The following is a 19,368-nucleotide window of genomic DNA, read 5'->3' as shown; positions in this document are numbered from 1 at the left end:
CGCCATTGCCCATTCGGTTCTACGCCTCGCACGTCGGTCAATTGGTTTTTGAGGAAAGGAAATGTATCTGTCTTTCATATCTCGGTGGACACCTAAACCTCTCCGGAAGGGAAGGGAGGAGGATGGGAGTGAGCGAAGACACCGTATTCACTAGACGCGCCTTTGTTCATAGCAAACCATCGAGCTGGCATGGCGGAGGGTCGAGCTTCCGGCCACCGAGCGTGACGGACGCAGGATCATGAGCTCCGGCGGAGCGGCGATAGCGGCACTTGCTGGCCGCGGAAACAGGTTAGCTGCCGACGCAGATCAGGAGTATGAAATTGTGTTGCCTACCTTGCCTACAGGACGTGTTGTTCTTAACACGGTGTTTCTTCACGGAGACGTGAGAGCGAGGCCCTACAGGGTGGAAGATTTTCGGGACGCCCTGGCCAACGCTGGTGCGCTCCCCGACGTCGTGGCGTTGAGGGCGTATCAGATTAACCACGTGTGGGCGGTGACGATGAGCACCTCAGAAGCTGCGAAGAAACTTGCTGCCTGCAAAGAGCTACAAGTGAAAGGGCGCCGGTGCATTATTTTCGACCCTGATGATCAGCAGGTAAAGCTGCGCCTGCATTGGATGCTGCATGGTGTGGCGGACGAAGACATCCGGACTGCTTTCGCGGCGTTCGGCAACGTGACGGAGGTGACGCGGGAGCGTTGGCGTGTCCAAGGCTTGAAGGAGAAAGGCTCGACCACCAGGACCGTGCTACTGAAGTTGAAGCCGGGAATTAAGGTGGATGATTTGCCACACCAGGTCCGAGTAGCCGGTGAGCTGGCCCTCGTTGTTGTCCCTGGGCGACCGATGCAGTGCCTGCGTTGCCACGGCACGGGTCACGTTCGCCGCGACTGCAAGGTGCTAAGGTGTTCCCTGTGCAGGCGCTACGGACACGTGGACGTGGACTGCGTCCGTACCTACGCGTCAGCTACCGGGGTCGGAAAGGCGAACGACACTGCGGAACTCATGGACATCGCCGAGGCGGAGGAAGCAGCCACTGGTACGGACGAGGCGGGCAAGTCGGCTTCCACACTTGCGACGTCAGGGACTCCCAGTGACGACACCAAAGCGGCCGACGAACCAGAGAGCCAACAGCCGATGGGAGGCTCCCTCGGTGTCTCTAACGAGACGCCAGAGAACGGAGCGTGCCCATCAGAGCCCGTAGTCGTCGAGGGAAAGGACCTGAACGAGGACCACCACGAGAATACCGGCGCCCGCACAACAAGCGTCATGCCCCCCCTTAACACCCCGGCGAAGCGTTCCCATGACCAGGCCAGCCCTGAAGGGGACAAAGTGGTAGCACCCGGCGTCGAGGAGCCCCCTGCAAAGACGACTCAAGCCCGGCGTTCGTCGTTACGGCCACGCCCAAACCATGCGGCTGACAAACGGTACTCCTCCGCAGGCAAGGTCCTACTCGAGCAGACTGATGTTCTTGCGCCGGGTGATACCGGCGGCCACAGTGGCGTCTAGCGGCGCGCTAGACGTGGAAGGTAAGCACCATGCTGTTGGTTCCTTCCTCTTGCGTAAGAATGGCTCCCGCCTCCGCCTTTAGAGTCGCTACATTGAATGTGAGGGGCCTGGCGGCAAGGAAAAAACAAGGTCAGGTGTACCGACTTATTACGGAGCGCGAGATAGATGTATTGGCCGTGCAGGAGACGAAAGTGGACGGCAACGAAGGTACCGACAGCATGGTGCGACGTTTCACGACTAGATTTTATGCTGTCGTCAGTCAAGCAGTGGGAACATCGGCTGGATGCGTGCTTTTTGTAAAGAAGATGCCGGGGCTAGAGGTGCAGGCTTATTTTTCGTGTGTGTATGGCCGGTGTATTGTGCTTGATTTTTGTCTGAACGGCAATGAGTGGCGCATTGTTACTGTGTACGCGCCGAATGTGGTTGAGGAAAGGGTTGCCTTTTTTCAAAGCCTCCAAGAGCGCCTTTGTACGGAGAGGCGGCTCATTGTATTAGGTGACTTCAATTGTGTTCTTAATGCGCGCGATAGGTCAAGCATCCGGGGGTTTCGAGACAGGAGCACTGAAGTGTTGATGCGAATGATCGAGAACGGAAACCTTGAGGATGTGGCTGAACTTATTGAGGGTGCGCGGACAGTGCAGTTCACTCATTTCCAGGGCTCAAGCCATGCACGGCTGGACCGCATTTACGCATCAGTCGACCTTGCCCCTGTTTGCAACCATTATGAAGTTGTGGGAGTCTCCTTCTCAGACCACTGTTTAGTTGAGTGCTGCCTGGGAAGTGTGAACCGAAGCAAGGCATTTTCGTGGGAAATGTGCAAGCTAAACAACACGCTTCTTCAAGACGAAATCTACTACAGAGCAGTAAAGGATGAAATAGGTAAAATAAACCCGCGCAAGAACCTGAAGATTTGGCAACAGTGGGAGCTAAGTAAAGAATCTTTAAAAATCAAAGCAATAGAAAGGGCGACATGTATCCGCTATAAGGAAAAACAAGACGAAGCTGAGCTAAGGGCACTGCTTCAAACGCTGATGAAGCAGGAATGCAAAGAGCCTGGGAAATGGATAGAAGATGTCAGGAAAACAAAACAAAAGATAGAGCTTATGGAAGAACGGCGTTATCGCGGAGCACTAGTGAGGGCAAGGGCGGAAGACACAGCTGCTGGCGAAGCGCCATCGAAACGTGCTCTTGGTCTAGAAAAAGCGCGCGCTGAAAGAAATCACATCGATAAAATAGAATGGGGGGGTATCTTATCGGCAGACACTGACCACATCAAAGAAGCCTTTAATGAATACTACCAGAGGCTTTTTTCATCGACTCCTGTAGACGCAGTAGCCTTTACGCATCAGTTTCTTGGTGCAATGCCACGGCTTGACGAAGAAAGCAAAAAGAAAATGGAACTAACAATAACTCACAGCGAGGTAGAGCACGCGATAGATCAGTTAAACCTAGGAAAATCACCAGGACCAGATGGATTCAGTGCGGCATTTTATAAAGAATTTAAGCACGAAATTGCCCCAGTGCTGTGTACAATTTTCAATGAAGCCTATAAAATAAACGTATTGCCTCCGTCTTTTGGGATCTCCCATACAGTGCTCATACCTAAAACGGATGATATAGAGAAATTACAATTGGTTACAGCGTATCGACCCATAGCACTCACTAATGTGGACTACAAAATTTTTATGAAGGTATTGGCGCGTAGACTGCAGACAGTGATATCGGATATTGTTGGACCCCACCAGACATGTGGAATCAAAGGGCGCTCAATTTTTTCCAACATTCACAAAGCGCGCAGTGTGCTTGAAAGCTGTGACGACATCAATGGGCGAGTAGCGATGCTTCAGATTGACCTTGAAAAGGCATTTGATTGTGTTTCTCATGAAATTTTGTTTACCGTTTTAGACCATGTGAACGTCGGTTCGGTTATCCGTAAGGGTGTAGCCCTGGCGTATCGAAACTGCACGACGAGACTGATTGTTAACAAGAGTTTGGGGGCCCCCATTAGCGTGCAGCGTTCGGTGCGTCAGGGCTGCCCCCTCAGCCCTCTCTTGTTTTGTATTTACATCGAAACGCTGTGCATGAAAATCATAGAAAACAATAGTATTAATGGCTTTAGGTTACAAGCAGCTGAAGTTAAGCTGCTGGCCTATGCAGATGACGTTGCAGTATTTACGGTTGATCAGGGGAGCATAAGTGAAGCTGTCGGGTGTGTACGCGCGTTCAGCGAAGTCACAGGTAGCGGGGTTAACTGGTCCAAGTGCCTTGGCCTCTGGCATGGACGGTGGCCATCCCACCCGGACCATTTCGCCAACGTACCGTGGGCGACGACCCCGGGCAAGTATTTGGGCGTTCCGCTCGATGCTTATCGCGATAGCGAGGACTATTGGAAAGAGCAAATTAAAGACGCACGTGACCGAGCTGGGAAATGGAAAGGCACCAGCCTTTCAATTTTCGCCAGAGCTACAGTCTGCAATCTTTTTTTTATTAGCAAACTCTGGTATGTGATGCAGGTTTTGCATTGCTCGCGTGTGAACGTTCAGAAGCTACACAGAATTTTTGCAGTTTTCATATGGGCGTCCGAATGGGAGCGTTGTAGCAGAACGAACCTGTTCCGGAGGGTAAAAGATGGGGGGCTAGGGCAAGGGCACCTCTTTTTAAGGCAGCTGGTGAACCGTTTTTTGTTTTTTCGCGACGTCACAGACCCGTTCTTGCGCACCGTGTGCCAAGTGAAGCTGCGGCGATTGCTGCCGGAGTTTGTGGTATCCACAGAAGAGCTCTCTGGTGGAACTTTTGGTTACTACAAAGAGATTGTAGCAAGCGTTCGGTTTCTTTCGGCACGTTTTTCCACCGATTATTTGTGGAAAAGCAAAAGGAAAAAGTTGTACAATGATCTTTGTGATATTGTTTTCCCAGAGCCCATGTACAGGGCCTTGTACAGTGGAGGCCCGGGAGGGGATGTTTTAAAAAGGGTGAAGAAAATGCAGGTGCCACCAGGAGTAAAGACTTTCTTTTTTAAGTTACATACCGGGACGTTACCAGTTAAAAAGTTTCTAGAGGGAAAGGATTTCTTTTTACCGTGGGGATCGAACTGCTTAATTTGTAAACAGCCTGAAACAATAGACCATGTTTTTTTGCACTGCTGGGAAGGGGTTTATTTTTGGGACGTGTTACAAAGGACCATAAAGAAAGGGCTACCATTTGACGCGCACGGAATTCGCTATTTAAGCACTGATAATGAGGATGGGGTACCTTTTGATCTCATAATGCTCTTGGGCCTCCACTGTATATGGCGCTCCAGAATGGCAGGCTACCATTGTGACAAAGACGCACGACCGGCCCGAATTTATTTTCGGGAAAGCATGGACTGGTTTCTTGCAATCCAAAAAGCAGCTGCGGAGCCTCCCGAGTGGCTCTCAAGACTAGAGCCGTTGTGTCTGTTGCGGGAATTTTAAGATGACGAAGGCAGTCTCGTGCTGGCTGACCACGACAGTGTCGTATGTATATAGCGTTATGTGTTTTTTTTTTTGCGCAATGTCATGAGCCAAAGACAGGCAATAAAGAAAAAAAAGAAAAAAAAAAGCTGGCATGGCGGAGTGGATAGCATGCTCGTCTCGCACGCCGAAGACCGGGGTTCGATTCCCGAGCTCGACCAATTTCCTACTCCGTTTTATTTATTTATATGGCTTGTCTAGAAAAGTTAATTAGGCTAATTGGGTAATTAAGCAATTAACTAAGCTCAGTCCCACTTACTTGGAGCATCACTATACGATTCCTTCAATTGGCCGCATGGTTACTAGGCAAAGTACAATTGGCCCCGTTTGAAATTCGCGCACTGTGACGTCACGGCCGTTTCGACCAATTGAAAAGCGTGACATTTTCTGTCGACAACTGCTGCTTACACCGATGAGGCATTAAAGGCTTTCGCCTTAAAAGTCCCCATCTTTCTGTCTGGGCGGGCTGTATAGGTTTATAATATAAGTGCTTTTAGATCGTGCTTTCTTTTTGGGGATTATCTCCGTGATCACGTGTTCGATCCGGGTGTCCTCTATTTCGTTATGTGCTATGGCTACTACTTGTTTGCTAATGAGAGTTGCCGTACGGCCATTTTCCTGACACGTGTAGCCCCTAAGCGTAGGGGTGCAGTTTGTTTCCTGTAGCATAATTACGTCTGGTTGGGTTCCTCTGGCATAGATGAATTGCTGCAGGAGGCCTTGTTTTTGCCTGTACCCCCTGCAGTTCCACTGCCACATCTCTAATTGTTGGAGGCGTTCTGCCATGATGGGTTACCATTGTTTGCGTTGGCGGTTTCTGTGCCGAACCTGCGTTCGTTAAGTAGTCTGTCTCTAGCATCATTGGTTATTCTCTGTGTGTTTTGGCTCTTGATGTGCGTCCTGACATTCTGTTCTAACAGGGCAAACTTTTGTTGTCCCTGCTGCATTTCGCTTTTTAACTGCTGCATCTGCTCTTGCATCTACCTCTGCATGTTCATCATGAAGGTTTTAAGCTCATCGTTGGAGGTCCCTCCCTCGTGGTGTTGTTGCCCCGTCTCCTTCGCCCTAGGCGGTGGGGTCTGAGTCCTAGGCGGTGCATAGCCTGTCCTCGATTCACGTAGTTCTCTGATAACCTCGCTTAGCTGCTTCCTAAGCTGCTCAAGTTCACGTTTAAGTGTCTTATTTTCCTCCGCTAGCTGTTTCTCGCGTGCGGTTTGTGTGTTGTTTGTGTTCGAGTGCGGAGCAAAGAGTGATTTGGGAGGGCCGTCTCCCCAGCTCACCTTAACGCCGCCGCTCTTCTTCTTTTGCTGTTGCTGCCCTTGCGTCTGCTTCTGCTGTTGCTTGCCGTTGCCGCCCAAGGGTGGGAAGGACTCGTCCCTCTCGTATCCCCGGCTCTGGCTCCGGTTCCGGCTGCCCCAGCGGCTGCTCCGGCCCGACTCCTGACTCTCGTCACGAAACCATCTTGGTTTTCTTCCCCGGCTGCGGCCCCGGCTACGGCGTTGCTGCTGCAGGGGGCCCCACCGCAGCTGGCTCGCCGACTTGAGTCGCTGTTTGCAGTCTCTCGTGCCCGCCACGTGGTCGCCGCCACACAGCAGGCATTTGGGTGTGCATTGGTGGTCTGCCGCCGGGTTCTGGAGTCCGCACTGTCTGCAGGCCCTAGTCTCCGGATTCGGGCAGACGTCCATTCGCTGCCCCTGTTGGCCGCAGGTGTAGCATACCTGCCTCGTGGGCCGGTACGGGTAGCACCAAAATTCTCCGCTGTGGTAGAGAACTTGCTTCGGGAGGGTGGGGCCGTCGAAGGTGATGACGGCCGTGCTGGATCTCCCGAGCATTCTGGCTGTTAGGATCTTCACGCCTTGCGTGCGAACTCTGAGGCTTGCCTTGAGTTCCTCGGTCGAAGTCTCCGGCGTGCCTTCCGGCGCCGCCACGTGTGCGTTTACGGCGTAGTTCTTGCCTCCGAAGCTCAGCTGCTTGATGCGCATAATCTTCTTGGCCGCTTCTTCGTTGCTGGTGCTCACAGTTATGATGTTCGATCCATTGCGCAGCCGGATGATCAGGTCTTCTTCCTTACATCCCCGCTCGGTAGCCGCGACTACCGCCCGCGCCACGTGGTGTTGGTGCAAGTCTCTGACTGCGAGTCCTCTCGGCCGGAGGACGATTTTAAAGTCGTCTCTGGGGAGCGGAGGCAGGCGTCGCCTCGGCGCTCCCTCCCTCTCGTTCTTCTCCGCCGCAGCTGGCGCGCCAGCTGCGTTTTTCGTCGCCCCTGAAAAAGGCGCGCAATCTAGGCCGTTTCCCGCCAAAACTTGCTGCTTGCCGCCGCCATCTTGGCGTTTCCTTTGTTTCTTCGACATGGCGACTATCCAGTCGTCTTCTTTTTCTCTGTCGATTCCGCTGTCGCGTTCCACTCCTAAAGGCAAAGCTTAAGCGTCATTAATTAGCAGTTAATTAGTATTCAGGCATTAATCAGTAATTAACCATTAAGTAAAGATTTGTCATCACTTAGTCATTAGTACTCAATTATATGTGACGCCACCACAGAAGCAGCGAAAGTGGTTCGAAAAACGCTTTCGCCTCTACGCACTTTAGACAGTCAAAGTGCGCCCTGAATTTTTTTCCTGAACTGACCGATGGCCTGTCCCATTCCTCCGCTGAGGGAGCGGGCAAAAGTGTCGTCGGAGGGGTTTTGCCAGCGCATTCCCATAAAATATGGTCTTGGGTGGCGTGCGTCCCGTCACCGCAGTGCGGACATGCAAGGTCATACTCACCGTTAGTGATCACACATAATCCCTGTCCAGGTCGGGGTGAGGGGCGGGATACGTGCCTCTTTGCTCGCGATATGAGTCTGTAACCTCCGCGTTCGAGCGAGGCGCCTCGGCGGGGGCATCCGTTCCCGAGAAGTCTCCCGTCCCCCGATTGGTTAAACCTCGGGCTAGACGGTTGACCCCCTCGTTTCCGGAGTTACCCATGTGAGCCGGAACCCATACGAGTTTGATGTAGTGATTGAGATTTCGGTTGCTCAGTATTCACATTGCGAGCGTGCTTACGGAGTTTTTGGAGAAATTCTGAAAGGCGCTCTTAGAGTCGCTTAGAATAGTTTTGGTGCGGGGATCCGCGATGGCCAGTGCGATAGCTACTTCCTCTGCCTCGCGTATTGAGCTAGCGTGAATGGTTGTGGCATTAGCGAAGGCTGACTTTGGAGTGGCCATACATGCTACGTATCGATCAAAATTTTTGTATGGGCTAGTCCGTGGTTTATCTTAAGGAAGGTAATAGCAGCGCAAAAAACGGGTACACAAGAGACTCAGCGCCAGTCATGTTGGTTGTGTCTCTCTTGTGTCCCCGTTTTTTGCACTGCTATTACCTTCCTTAAGATGTTCCGCCTTTGATGTGTTGAGCTGCATCCACGTACACTGCTCCTAGTTCGTTCTCGAACTGTTTCACAAGAACCTGAGTCCTTGCTTTCCTGCGGGCGTCGTGTCGGCCTGGCAGCATGCTCTTCGCTACTGGTTTAACTAGTCTACTGGTAATGTCGACTGATAAATGTGATGTTGGACATTCCTCCTCAGCACGGTGGATGTGCAGTCCGTCGAGAATTACGCGTCGTGCAGCAGTGCGCGATAAGCGGGTCACTTGTGCCGTTTCATGGGCTTCGATCAGCTCATCGAGCGTATGAAAAAATTCCCAACTGCAGCAGTCGATCTGAGTTGGCGTATGCCGGCAGGCCAACGGCCGCCTTGCATGCTGTTATAATGATGCTATTAAGTGCGTCTTCATCCCTGCGACGCAGATGATAGTACGGCCAGGCGTATGTGATTAGACTTATCATGAATGATTGCACAATCCTGCATAGGTAGGCTTTTCTCATGCCCCTGCGACGGATGGCAATGCGCCTCACCAGCCCGCGCATCTGGTGCGCCGTGACGCGTACACGGCGGATTGTGTCCGTGATGTATTATTCTGAACAAACATGCCAAGAACCCTGATCGTGGCTACCGGGGGTGTTGGATGGTTGTCAGTGTGCAACTCGATGGGTTCCCGAAGGTCGGGTGCTGCCTGTGAGGCTTGCTTGTTCCTGACAACTAAGAGCTCGGATTTAGCCGGTGAACACACGAGGCCGTTACCCGGCACGAAAGAGTGTACCGTGTCGATGGCTCGTTGTAATGACTCTGCAATCTCTACATCGGATCTCGAGATGGTCCATATGGCGATGTCGTCGGCGTGTATAGAATGATGTATATGTGGTATAGCATCTAACAGACGCGGGAGGCCACTCATAGTAAGGTTGATGAGAAACTGAGAAAGTACAGCGCTTTGCGGGGTTCCTCTGGTGCCGAGTGTAATTTTGTCGCTTCTTTTGTCCCCGAAATGCAGCGTAGCCGTGCGCTGATTCAAAAGGTGGCGATGTAATCGTATGTCCGTTTGCCTACGTTCATCAGTGACAGGTGAGAGAGGATGGACGCGTGAAACAATGTCAAAGGCCTTACTCACATCGAGTCCCAGGATGGTACGCGTGGATCTTATGCGATTTGGATCTAGAATGTCTTGTTGTAGCTGCCACATGATGTCCTGAGCCGAGAGGCCTGCTCGAAACCTAATCATGGACGGGGTACACGTGTATTTCGCGTCGGCGAAATTGTGTCGCTCTTAGAACGCTTAAAAGATAACAGTGCCACCGGTCCGGACGGCTTACCCACGATCCTGCTCTCTTCTTCCGCTTTTGCGTTGTCAAGGTACCTTCAAATTCTTTTCACAAAGTCATTACAGGAAGGCTCCTTGCCTGATGAATGGAGGCTTGCTAATGTTGTACCTATACATAAATCGGGACCTAGGAATGTTGTTTCAAATTATCGACCAGTGTCCTTGACCAGTGTATTATGCAAAGTTTTAGAGCATGTGTTTTATACTAGTATTATGAATCATCTTAGTATACATTCATTATTAAATACTAATCAACATGGCTTTCGCAGTGGTTACTCGTGTGTCACCCAGCTTACCGAATTTGTACATGACCTGTCAAGTGCTTTAGATAAGGGATATTCTGTTGACTGTATTTTTCTAGATTTTAAGAAGGCCTTTGACGTTGTATCACATTCCTTATTAATACAGAAATTATACTGGTACAACATAAATGAGGACGTTATTAGGTGGATAAAGGAATATTTGAGCGTTAGGCGTCAATGTGTTGTTGTCAACGGGAAACAATCGCATGAGGTGGCTGTAACATCAGGGGTGCCTCAGGGATCCGTCTTGGGCCCATTACTGTTCATAATTTACATGAAGGACATCTTTTCAGGTATTTCTTCATACATGCGTCTTTTTGCGGACGATTGTGTATTGTATAGAATTATTAACGATCAAAGGGACTGCGATGCATTACAACAGGATTTGTGTAAAGTGGCCGAGTGGTGTGAGAACTGGAGAATGCATATTAACTTACAAAAATCTGTACATATGTGTTTCACTAAAAAGAAGGTTCCCCATATTTTCACTTATAACATAAATAATAGCAGACTGCTTTCAGTGTTGGAATTTAAATATCTTGGTGTATATTTAACAAATTCAATGTCTTGGCATCGTCACGTGCATTTCGTTACTGCCAAAGCCTGTCGTGTTTTAGGTTTCCTGCGACGTAACGCTAAACTTTTCCCTGTAAAGACTAAAGAACTGCTGTATAATACAAACGTTAGAAGCATACTTGAGTATGCTTGCACAGTCTGGGATCCGAAAACCTTGCTTGACGTTCAAAAGCTAGAAAGAGTTCAGAATTTGGCCGTTCGTTTTGTTTTCAATAACTATGGGCGATATTTTAGTGTAACGAGCGCGAAAAAATCTTTGGGTTGGGACTCACTTCAAAAACGTAGGAAAGTACTGCGTTTAAAATTATTTCATAATATATTTCATTCTAGAACTGGAATAGACAGAACCAAATATATAGGCAACCCTGATTACGTGTCTTTACGTAGAGATCATTCACTTAAAGTTAAAGAATACAGGTGCCGGACTGACCTTTTTAAAATGTCTTTTTTCCCCAAAACGGTTTCGGAATGGAACAAGCTGCCTGAGGAAGTAGTGTCCATATTATCAAATGATTCATTTTCTTCCATGCTGTGACATTTTTTTGTGTATAATAATTCCGTGTTCTTTCTATCTCATTGTTATCTTTTTTTTGTAACCACCTGCCCGCGGTGGCATTTGTGTACTTTTTCTTCTACCCCCCCACTGTAATGCCAGCCAATGGCGCTGTGGGTATGATGATAAATAAATAAATAAATAAATAAAAAATTTGGAGCCTGTTTAGGACACATGGCTTTAGCGAAATTGGGCCGCGGTTCCCAATCGCGAGACTTTTTCCCGATTTAGGAATGATTTTAGTCCGCTTCCATTTGTCCGGAACGCTGCCTTCTGTCCAGTATCTGCCCAGTATCCAGGTCCGTAAGGGCCTCTACTGATTTGTCCGCTAAGTTGCGCAACATCTTCTTGGTGATGCGATCGTCCCAGGCTGCCGAGGTGGTGTTAATTTCATGAAGAGCAGCTATGACCTGCACTGCGGTAAAAACCCTATCCATGTGAGCATTATCCGACCCTGAATACCCATCTGGCGTGGGTATATCCTGGGAGTTGTTTACGTACTGATTTTTTAATGTGATCATGAGCTCTTCATCGCGGCCCCGGAAAGCTTGCGCGATCCTATGTAGGGTCTTGTGAGATTCGGTGTTTGTTTTCGCAGCATCGAGTAAATGCTTGAGCAGAGCCGATGTGTTCTTATTTCCGAGTTGCCCATTAATGCGGTCGCAAATCTGATGCCAATGCTCTCGGCTACGCTCCCACGTGCATGCCCCGATATCCTTCTCAAGTCTTGTTAGTCGAGTTTTTAAGCGCCGGTTAGGCTTATTTTTGCGCTATCGAGAGTGTATACTGCGTTGTGCTTCCATCATGTGTACTAGCTTAGCGTGCGGAATGGTACCGTTTTCCTCCTGCGTCATAGTTTTCGGGGTGTTGGCGGCGGCTAGAAGCAGACGCTCCGTCCACTGTCGTAAATCTGCTATCCCCTCCGTCGGTTTTTGCAAGCGGACATATCTGATGGCGTCCCAATTCGTGTGCTTCACTTTCTGGTGACGTATTCTGCAATGCTTTGCTTGGGAAGTGGTACACAGCACATAGTGATCGCTTCCTGTGGTGATGTTGAGATTCTCCCATGTCACATCGGGGATACTTTTTGCAAAGGCAAGGTCGGGGCACGTGTCCTTTGGTTACACTGTTACCAATCCGCGTAGGTTTTTCAGGGTCGATAAGTGAGGCGTGCCCTTGCGACTGATCAGTCTCCCAGATTTCAGTTACCTTTCTACTGCTAGTGTAGTAGCCCCATTCTGCATGGGGCGCGTTAAAGTCTCTGACAGTCAGCAACATTCCATCTCGCGCTGCTGCATGCGCCTTGCGGAGGCAATAGAGCCGGAGGAAACAAAACAGGATGGTACTGCACTGTCAACTTAGTGAAAACACCACATCCCATGGATATCAGAATCGGAGCCAAATATTCAAACACCTTTTAATACTTGTGAAGGATGTCCGCAATAAGTTCTTGTTACAGATGTCCTGTGGTGTTATCTGGAGGATATCCCGTTCGGGTGATATGAAGGACGTTTACTTCAATCCCGTTCCCTTTATGCTTGCATAGTTCTCTACGAAGATAGCCGAGTGGACCATTCGGTTTTTTTTTCTGATAGAAGATATCTTGAGCGCAGTCCGCTCATTTTCATTTCTTGATTGCGTAATCAGATTCACGTTCCTTTTGGAGCAGAAGCCACTTGCTCCAAAAGGAATCTTGGATTTGGAGCATATGAACGCGAGGAAATTCTTCGTTCTGTGGATGCATGCAGAATACGTTGGTGTTGCATGGCTTCGGCTTGTTGCATTGCTGCTACGACACTGCTGCTATGCATCCCTACTAACGTATGCCGCTTGTACAGGTACTGCTGCTGCTGCTTATCCTCGGCCAGCTACCGAGTCGACCCTATTTCATGGAAGGGCCGAAAATGAACGTCTGGGAGAGCGGCACCGCAGCCTATTTTACAGAGCCGTTTGACACCTTCTGCCTCCCCACGGATTGGCCGCATTACCCTGCACCGCTAGTTCTGGAAGCCACTTCGCAGTTTGTCGAGTAGCATACCCAGTCAAAAAAGCCAATGGGTCCAATTGGAAATTTTCCCATTGAAACCAATTGGTCAACCAGTTGTGTTTTCGCCAGCCATTGGGCACCAACCAGTTGAAATGAATTGGTTCTCCAATTGAAATCAAATGGTGCACCAATTGGTTTTAATTGGTTGCCCATGCAGACCAAATAGTGCACCATTTGGTTTTATTTGGTTGCCCAAGCTGACCAATTGGTACACCAGTTGGTTTTAATCGGTTGCCCGAGCAGACCAAACGGTACACCCGTTAGTTTTGATTTGCTGCCCAAGCAGACCAAATGCTACACCACTTGGTTTTAATTGGCTGCCCAAGCAGACCAAATGGTGCACCATTTGGTTTTAATTGGTTGCTCAAGCAGACCAAATGGTACACCAGTTGGTTTTAATTGGCTAGCCAAGCAGACCAAACGGTACACCCGTTAGTTTTAATTGGCTGCCCAACAGACCAATTGGTGCACCATTTGGTTTTAATTGGTTGCCCAAGCAGACCAAACGGTACACCCGTTAGTTTTAATTGGCTGCTCAAGCAGACCAAACGGTACACCCATCAGTTTTAATTGGCTGCCCAAGCAGACCAAATGGTACACCAGTTGGTTTTAACTGGTTGCTCAAGCAGACCATTTGGTACACCAGTTGGTTTCAATTGGTTGCCCAAGCAGACCAAACGGCACACCCGTTAGTTTTAATTGGCTGCCCAAGCAGACCAAATGGTACACCAGTTGGTTTTAACTGGTTGCCCAAGCAGACCATTTGGTACACCAGTTGGTTTCAATTGGTTGCCCAAAAAGACCAAATGGTACACCAGTTGGCTTTAATTGGTTGTCCATGGAGACCAATTGGTAGACCAGTTGGTTTCAATTGGTTTCCCAATCAACCCAAGGGGTACACCAGTTGGTTTCAAGTGGTCATCCAACTGGACCTACATGGTAGTCCAATTAGTCTAACCATGCCACCAAACCAAATTTATTTATATTGACTAACGACCCAATAGATTTGTAGGGTCACACAGCCTGATGCAAAACTAGCCCAGACTTCACTAGTTCGAGTGATATGGCTCGACAGGCAGATTTTCATATCAACCACTTGCGATACGCACAGAAGACTCCATTCCAATAATTTTGTAGAAATGTTGGCCACAAAGAGGGTGCACTATCATATTTATTGCACTGCCAATCCTTTCCCACCAACATCAGCCTCCACGTCATCTGTGTCCACTCAGTGGTCATGGTTATCCTTTCATGCCCTGGAAAATTATTAAAGCGAAAAAAAAAGTTCAATGTTCAAGGATCTCAAACTACCCAAAAAATAGATTATACTTAAGCAATAATCTCTGCATCATAGCTCAATGTTTAAGTTATTCAATTTCGAGATCTGCAGTCGCTGCATGCTTTAAAGGTGCAATGAAGAGGAATCTGAACTCGTCTTTTTGCCGCAGGGCACTCGATCCACACGTTCCGAGCATTCTTAGAAACTGCGACTTATCGCCCTGTGTGGCCGATTTCCCTAATTAAATTGAATTAACATCCGGCTCCCGCCTTTATTTTTTGTAATTCTTCCTGTATGGTGGGCGGAGTCGACCGACGCGTGGGAGTGCCTTTCAGCCAGCTCCGTGGCGGCTTTGCTTTCGCTTTATTTTGTTTTTTAGGTTTCCATGAATAAATAGTTTCATTCGCAGGTAATAGTCACAAAATAAGCCCGCAGAAATAAAAATACGCGCGGACTATTTGCTACTTCGGATTACTACGTATTACTCCGCCGATGGCAGAGTGGCAAGCCGCCACGGGACTGGGTGAAAGGCACTCCACGCATTGGTCGACTCCACCCACCGTACGGGGAGAATTTAAAAAAAAGGCGGGATCCAGACGTTAATTCAATTTAATTAGGGAAATCGACCACACAGGGCAATATATTGACGTTTCTAAGAATGCTTGAAACGTGCAGATTGAGTTCCTGCGGCTGAAAGACGAGTTCAGATTCCTCTTCACTGCACCTTTAAGTGAATGTACTCCCTGCCGACACGCTTTCGGGGCAGAATCATAACAGTAAACAGAATCACAATTTTAATGACTGACTATACTAGTCAAACCAGACGACTCAAAACTCTACAGCTAATATTTACACCTTGTTATTAGGTCATTGTTTCAGTAAAAACAATAGAGTATGGCTTTGTTGTAGGGGTGTGTGGCGAGACTAAATGTAGGTGGGGCTTCACTGCAAATTCATGCTGTAAAGTAGCAGCTTACCTCTTGAATCCCTTATCAATATCTTCCAGCTTCTCCAAAATAAAGTGGTTGAGGTTCTTTGTGGCAGCTGGCAACAGCCCTGCCGGTACATTCTGCCTTGTCAGGCGTGCCTTGTAGCATTCTGAAATCAAGTTCCCCACCAAAAAAGCTTCATGTAGGGGACGTTTTACATCAAAAGACAAATCCCAACCCCCCCTCCCAAAATAAGAAATACCAGCCAAACAGTTCCTTTGTCCTTATTTACCCCTCAGTGCTATGACAAGCTGCACTATTTTGCATCTTGTGCTACATCAGTTAACTCTTACCTCTCATGACGTCAACTTTCCAGGGGGACAGTTGGCTCTTTACTGCCTTGCCTGTAAATCGCGGACACTTTTTGCCTGCATACAAACAAAATAACGATTGAAGGTTTTAGTTATCTACAAGGATGAGAAATAGTAGTTATGATTTAGAAATAAGATACAATGCATGCTAATTTACCTTGCAGCGACCTATTGACTAAGTCCTCCTTCTTCCATATGGCCATCATCAACTCCTTTACAAATATAGAGTCTTTCTGTTGGCCCTGAATATATTTCCAGGCCTCTCGTTGTATGCAGAGCCCATGGCCGATGTCCACTTAGAGAAAACAAAAATCTCTTGACATGTACATAAAACGTTTTTCAGCCTTTTGTCAAGACGGATCAGCATGCAGTAGATTAAAATGCAGTTTAACCTACCATGTCGTCACCTTGAAGTGAACTTTCTGTTGATGGTTCTGCTGCACTACAGGATGCATGCTGCGGCAGGGATCTGCTACTGCTATCCGCTATCCGATGTGGTTGCTGCAGCCCGAGTGACAGGAGGGGTGACCAAGATGCCTACATTGGGTATTAGCACATGCATAAACACACTGAAATATTTGGCAAATTCAGTTATTCTGCAACTGCAGTATGCAGGCTAGGTACCGGATAGAAAGCTGCTAAGTACAGCACAACTGGATCCTACAAAAACTAAAAGCAGTCCAAATGTTCTACCACCTACTTCATAACTCGTGAACGTTCCTGAGACTACCTTTTATCTTACATCCAACTGTTTTTTAAAGAAGTTCAGGCAGAAAATTTGCAGATGACTGTGTAGTGTTTACAAATAATTTATAATTAAATTTCTTGTTTTAAGCTTCTGAAGCTTCAACAGGTGATCGATGGTAAGGCATGCTAAGACCATGTCGGTGCTTCACCATTTTAATTTTCAGCAATCAGAACAACCTGTTTCAAAACCCAGACTAAATAAAAGAGCACCTGGGCATGCTGATGTGAGTTACGCATTGTTAAAAGCTAGAGAGCCAAAATTTGGCACTTACAATACCTCCGCTTGAACGCTGACTCTGATCTCATAGCAGTTTTGTGTGTGTGTGTAGTGAAGTTTGAAACACTTCATTAATGGAAACAGCTATGTACTTGACATTTAGGCCTGCAACCAGCCTTTGTGAATGGAAACTCTCGAAAGAGTACATGAAGTACTTATATTAATGACATGTTTCAAACTTCGTTATATACATGTCATATATATAGCATCTAACATGCCAGTACTAACTGCTTTAAATTAGTGCCAAAAGATTTCAGCCACATACCTTCCCCAACATCAATCCTGGCCAAAATCTTTTCTTGCAGGCCCACATTTAGCCTGCGCAGCTGCAGGATTTCCTGCTCTTGTATTTGCAATTTTGATTTCAGATTCCTGATTTCTTCATCTTTTTTTTTACTTCTTCTTTCAACATTGTATTCTCATTGTAGGCTGTGCGACTATGTTCAGGCCTACTTTTTTTTATGCAAGTTTTCGTCATCTACTGCATGCCTAAGCTGCTTTTTTTTTGCGTCAAGAATTTCCAGAAGATGCTGTCTAGGCCCATCCTTCTACTTTTTTTTTTGGAGGAGGCTGTGCAGGAAAAAATCACTCTGTTATGTCTCAACTCCCCGAAAGAAAACATAAGTGACAGGCACCAGACAGAACACATGCAACCAGGTACTTACCTCTTGGAGCACATCATCGTCACTGTCACTCGAGTCCAGCAATCTATCTATTCTCACCCTTTGAGGCCACATCATCTTCTGACTCTGAAAATTATGTCAATCCAGGATAAAAAAGAAGTTGTAACATATAGCAAACTTACATCAATGATGTAATATGCATATGATGTAATGAATAACAATGAAACTCGTCAGAACAAGTTTCCCCATGGCCTATTTTTCGCTGATCAGTTCACCTCTGAGCTATAATAGCATCGCTAAAAAAAAGATTAAAATAAAGCAAAATAATCTTTGTCAATCTTCTCATCTAGGTTAACAAGGCACGAAAGACACGGGAAGAACGAAGACAATGAAGAGTGCCGACTACTAATTACCTGCAGCTAATTTCAAAAAAAAAAACCCTGCAACATGGGAGTCGGCTTCATTCTCATTGTTTTCCTTCCGTTCTTAGACTGTATATTAGCACGCCATGTTTACTCCATGTGATAATGAACCAAGTGGCCTTCAAAAGGTACTTCTGCAAATATCTGATTTAATGTGATCGCATATATGCACCTTGCATTGAGATCGTCAAAGAGAAATAATCGATTGAGGCTACAAGTGCGTGTGAAGTAAAACCTGCTCGCGAAGCTGATCGATGCACTAGCTTATTGACAAGTGACGCTAACAGCACTTTTTTTTTCTGGAGAACAATTCGGCTCTGCCGTCATGCAAGGCACCATAAAATAAATCTATACATATTCAACAAGCCAGCTGAAATGAACTTACCGCCCAAGATTAAAACGCGCGAGCGGTAAAAATCGGAACTGCCGTCCGCCGCTGTCCACTTCACGGCATAATACGCCCTTGGAGAAAAGTCTTTTTCATTGCGAGGTTGAAAGTCTTCAATGTCATCAATGGAGACGATGGCACATTTTTTGTCGTCTTCATAGCGCACGTAAGCGTGGCTGACCATCATTATGAAACAGCAAGGAGCAACTAGTACAACCAGGCTGCGGCCACAAGAGAGAGAGCCGACTGAAAACACGTGGCCTGCACAGCTTTTACGCTGCATATCAGCATTCATGATTTAGCAATCAGTTTCCCACTTTACAAGTAATAAAGTAACAAACTTTAACACAGCAAAAGCTTGTTCTTCATGTTTTTTAATGTTATAAAAAATAACATTTTATTCATGCATTTTTTTGTGGAGAAAGAAACGCATATCGAAGATACAAACACTTCTACAATGAATACGAAGCGGAGCAATAACATCGACTGGATCAGCTAGACAATTATTTTCAAGACGGCAGCTGTCAGCTGTGTTTGTGTGCTGCTGTCAAAGGCAGTTTGGAATGCATGGCGACACCACGGGGTTAACCCGAGCATCCGCAGGGACATCCCCGCAGGGGGATGATGGTGAACAATGCGTCACCACGGACCCAAGCATCCGCGCTTAGCCGTGCGTGGCATCACCGTGTCCGGGGAAAAGGGGATCCTGGTGGTTGAGCCGATGCCGAGCGTTTGGACCCTTAAGGCCCCTCGGCGGAGGCAACACACCACTTTGGCCCCAGCTTCCTGTAGACGGCGCCTCCGGCCTGACCCGACCGGAGGAAATCGGCAGTCGCCTTTTCCTATCCTCCCCTCTATCTTTCACTTTCCTATTCCCTTTCTTACAACTTTCCTGTATCCTCCTCTCTTCTTCGTTTTTTCCTCTTTTTCCTGGCGGCGAGGGTTAACCGTGTGTGACCAACTACCCTGAGTTGAGTCATATTAGGTTATAGTTAAGGTGTACAGCTGGCGTGGGCAGGACTTTCTTTCAAGTTCCTGTCGCGTCCCCTTGTTGGACTCCATGGTGGGTGGCTGGCACCATGACCGAAAAACATCATTTTTTTATGGCTCCCCCCCTTTCCAAACATGATCGCTCTCTCAAAAGAGTGCGGAACGAAG

At 47.7% G+C, this 19,368-nt stretch overlaps 1 protein-coding gene across 1 annotated transcript; it reads left to right on the top strand.

Annotated features, from left to right (window-relative positions):
- The first annotated feature begins 213 nt into the window (after nt 1–213).
- On the top strand, nt 214–3,408 carry LOC149367468 (uncharacterized). The gene has a single exon (XM_089555778.1). The coding sequence runs from the start codon at nt 239–241 to the stop codon at nt 1,502–1,504; it is 1,266 nt and encodes a 421-aa protein (XP_089411904.1). The 5' UTR covers nt 214–238; the 3' UTR covers nt 1,505–3,408.
- The last annotated feature ends 15,960 nt before the right edge of the window (nt 3,409–19,368 follow it).

This window comes from Amblyomma mixtum, chromosome 1, assembly GCF_055824585.1.
Source record: "Amblyomma mixtum isolate Tamu chromosome 1, ASM5582458v1, whole genome shotgun sequence".
NCBI classification, from domain to species: Eukaryota; Metazoa; Arthropoda; class Arachnida; order Ixodida; family Ixodidae; genus Amblyomma; species Amblyomma mixtum.
Note: the sequence above shows the minus strand (reverse complement) of the source record. Positions and strands in the feature narration are given on the sequence as shown.